Genomic DNA, 2,134 nt, shown 5'->3' with positions numbered 1-2,134 from the left:
GCTGCTGCTGCTGCTGCTGCTGCTGCTACTACTACAACTAGGATATATCGGTGTAAAAGGCCCACCCTTTTTGCCATGACCGTCTATTGTTTTAAGAGGAATGCTAGTATAAACGCACACTTATTCAAAACTGTATTTTGTGTACGTCTTCCCTAAACAATAGATTTTGTGTGTGTTTTCAGCAGCTACCGTGACTGTCTGTTTTATACAGTGACTGCTCTTTTTTTCAGAACTTGATATATTATCATCATCATCGTCTTGGTTGGGGCTTGGTTGACAGTGGTCGAAAATGTTTTACTTGGGCACATTATACAATAAAAAGGAAAAGGAAAAACGCCCTTCTTGCAATATTGTGGCTAAAAAACAGACAAACGCCTTGATGTGTAGGTGGTCCACGCTATTTACCGATCAGCTAGTGCTGCGCGTTTTAACGATCGTATAATTGAGCGCAATCTTAAGATTGCGTTAATTATTTTATATTTTTGAAATAATAATTTTTTAAAATCCACTTCCATCTTTATTCTTTTACTCACATCAAGGAACATTAACATGATTTATTTTCAAAAGTGTAAAAATATGAAAATTAAAATTAATATTAAAATTAAAATTAAAATATGAAACTGAAGAGCTCACAAGAATGATACATATAATTGCCACGCAATTTTACGATCATTAAAATGCGGAGAGCAACCGAGATTGCGCCCGATCGTTAAATGCCTGGCATGTTCAGTTTAATACAACAATTCACTTGTTCAAGAACTGGCGTTTGCATTATGGTGGTTAGGCTCTTCGTTGTAGTGCACGTAAAAGAAGTGAGTTCAGTTCCTGAGTGAGGACATTAACATATCGAGTAACTATATCTTTCGGCTGGGATGTCAGCAACAAAAGGTAGGGTCAAAGCCCTCGACATGTGAATTGATTACAATAATATTATCTTTTTGGGAAACGGGGAACGGGGTCTGTGGTGTAGCCGTTAGACGCTTCGCTTTCACGTGCTGGAAACCCGAATTCTATTTCCGAGTCGAGTATCTCAGTCTCTCTGTTAGGAGATTGTATCCCTGTAACAGTTAGCCCGGGTTGGCCCTGACAGGCAGGGTCGGAAGCCCTCCTCTTAAATAATCTAAATTGTTTCGATGGAGGTGTAAAATCAAAAACATTATGTTTTTATATTCCGAGATGGGGTGCAAGAATGATAACTCACTTGAGAGACATCGCTATGGGCACGACGAGCAGTGTTCTAGACCACGAGACGATGTTAGCAGTGAAGATGTTGATTCGATATCCATCCACGTCCAGAGTGCGAGGCACGAGTTCCACCACTGGCCACAGGGCCGTCTGAAGGGGGCTGTACAGGTAATCATCATACCAGCGTACCTGGCGCACATCATTGCATCATTAATACACACAGAGAAGAGGCTAAAAGGATCCCCCAAAAAAGAAGAAAAAAATGTTTAAAAGACAAAAAAGTGAGTGTATGGGTTTAATTTAAAGCCCCTTGCAATACTATTAGGCTATTTTAGAGGCAGGAAAAAAGACAGAAAGGGAAAATACATACATGTGCAAAGAAAATAGATCTAGCACAAATATGTTAACTTTTGCTCTTTTCCTAGATTTTCCCCCCGCCCATTAGCCTCTACTCTGTACGTGTGTCGTAACAGTTTGAATGTTTGGATTTTTTAATTAATTGATTTTTAAAGATTTTTAAAAATATTGTTGTTGTCTTGTTGTTGTTGTTGTTGTTTTTTTGTTGTTGTTTTTTTTTTTTTTGGGGGGGGGTTCCGCCTTTCCCCCCTTTTTTAAAATTGGAATTGCCTTCATATGAACCAGCTAAAACAAAAAATTGAGTCTCGGATGTATAAAGTGCTGGCAAGACTAGGACCTTTGCTTACAGGTCTAGTTCGTTGTATAGCGCTTCTCACAAGCCATCGATTCTTCCTTCTCCTTCCTACTTCCTTCTCCTTCCCACTTCCTTCTCCTTCCTCATTCCTTCTCCTTCAACCTCCTACTTTTTCTTTTTCTTCTTCCTCCTCCTTCTTCCTCCTACTTTCTCCTCCCCCTCCTTCTTTTTCTTCCTCCTCTTTCTTCTTCTTCTTCTTCTTCCTCCCTCTTCTTCTTCTCCCTCCTTCTTCTTCCT

General features: G+C 39.6%; 1 protein-coding gene across 1 annotated transcript in view; it reads right to left on the bottom strand.

Annotated features, from left to right (window-relative positions):
- The window catches only part of LOC101860260, a gene marked incomplete in the record, with an annotated part of 44,256 nt that overhangs the window by 33,205 nt on the left and 8,917 nt on the right, over positions 1-2,134 (bottom strand). Inside the window, 1 exon segment of the mRNA XM_005101505.3 lies at positions 1,202-1,374. Coding sequence (XP_005101562.2) covers positions 1,202-1,374 — 173 coding nt within the window.

This window comes from Aplysia californica, unplaced genomic scaffold, assembly GCF_000002075.1.
Source record: "Aplysia californica isolate F4 #8 unplaced genomic scaffold, AplCal3.0 scaffold00286, whole genome shotgun sequence".
NCBI lineage: Eukaryota > Metazoa > Mollusca > Gastropoda > Aplysiida > Aplysiidae > Aplysia > Aplysia californica.
The sequence above is the reverse complement of the archived record's forward strand: the minus strand, read 5'-3'. Positions and strand labels throughout refer to the sequence as shown.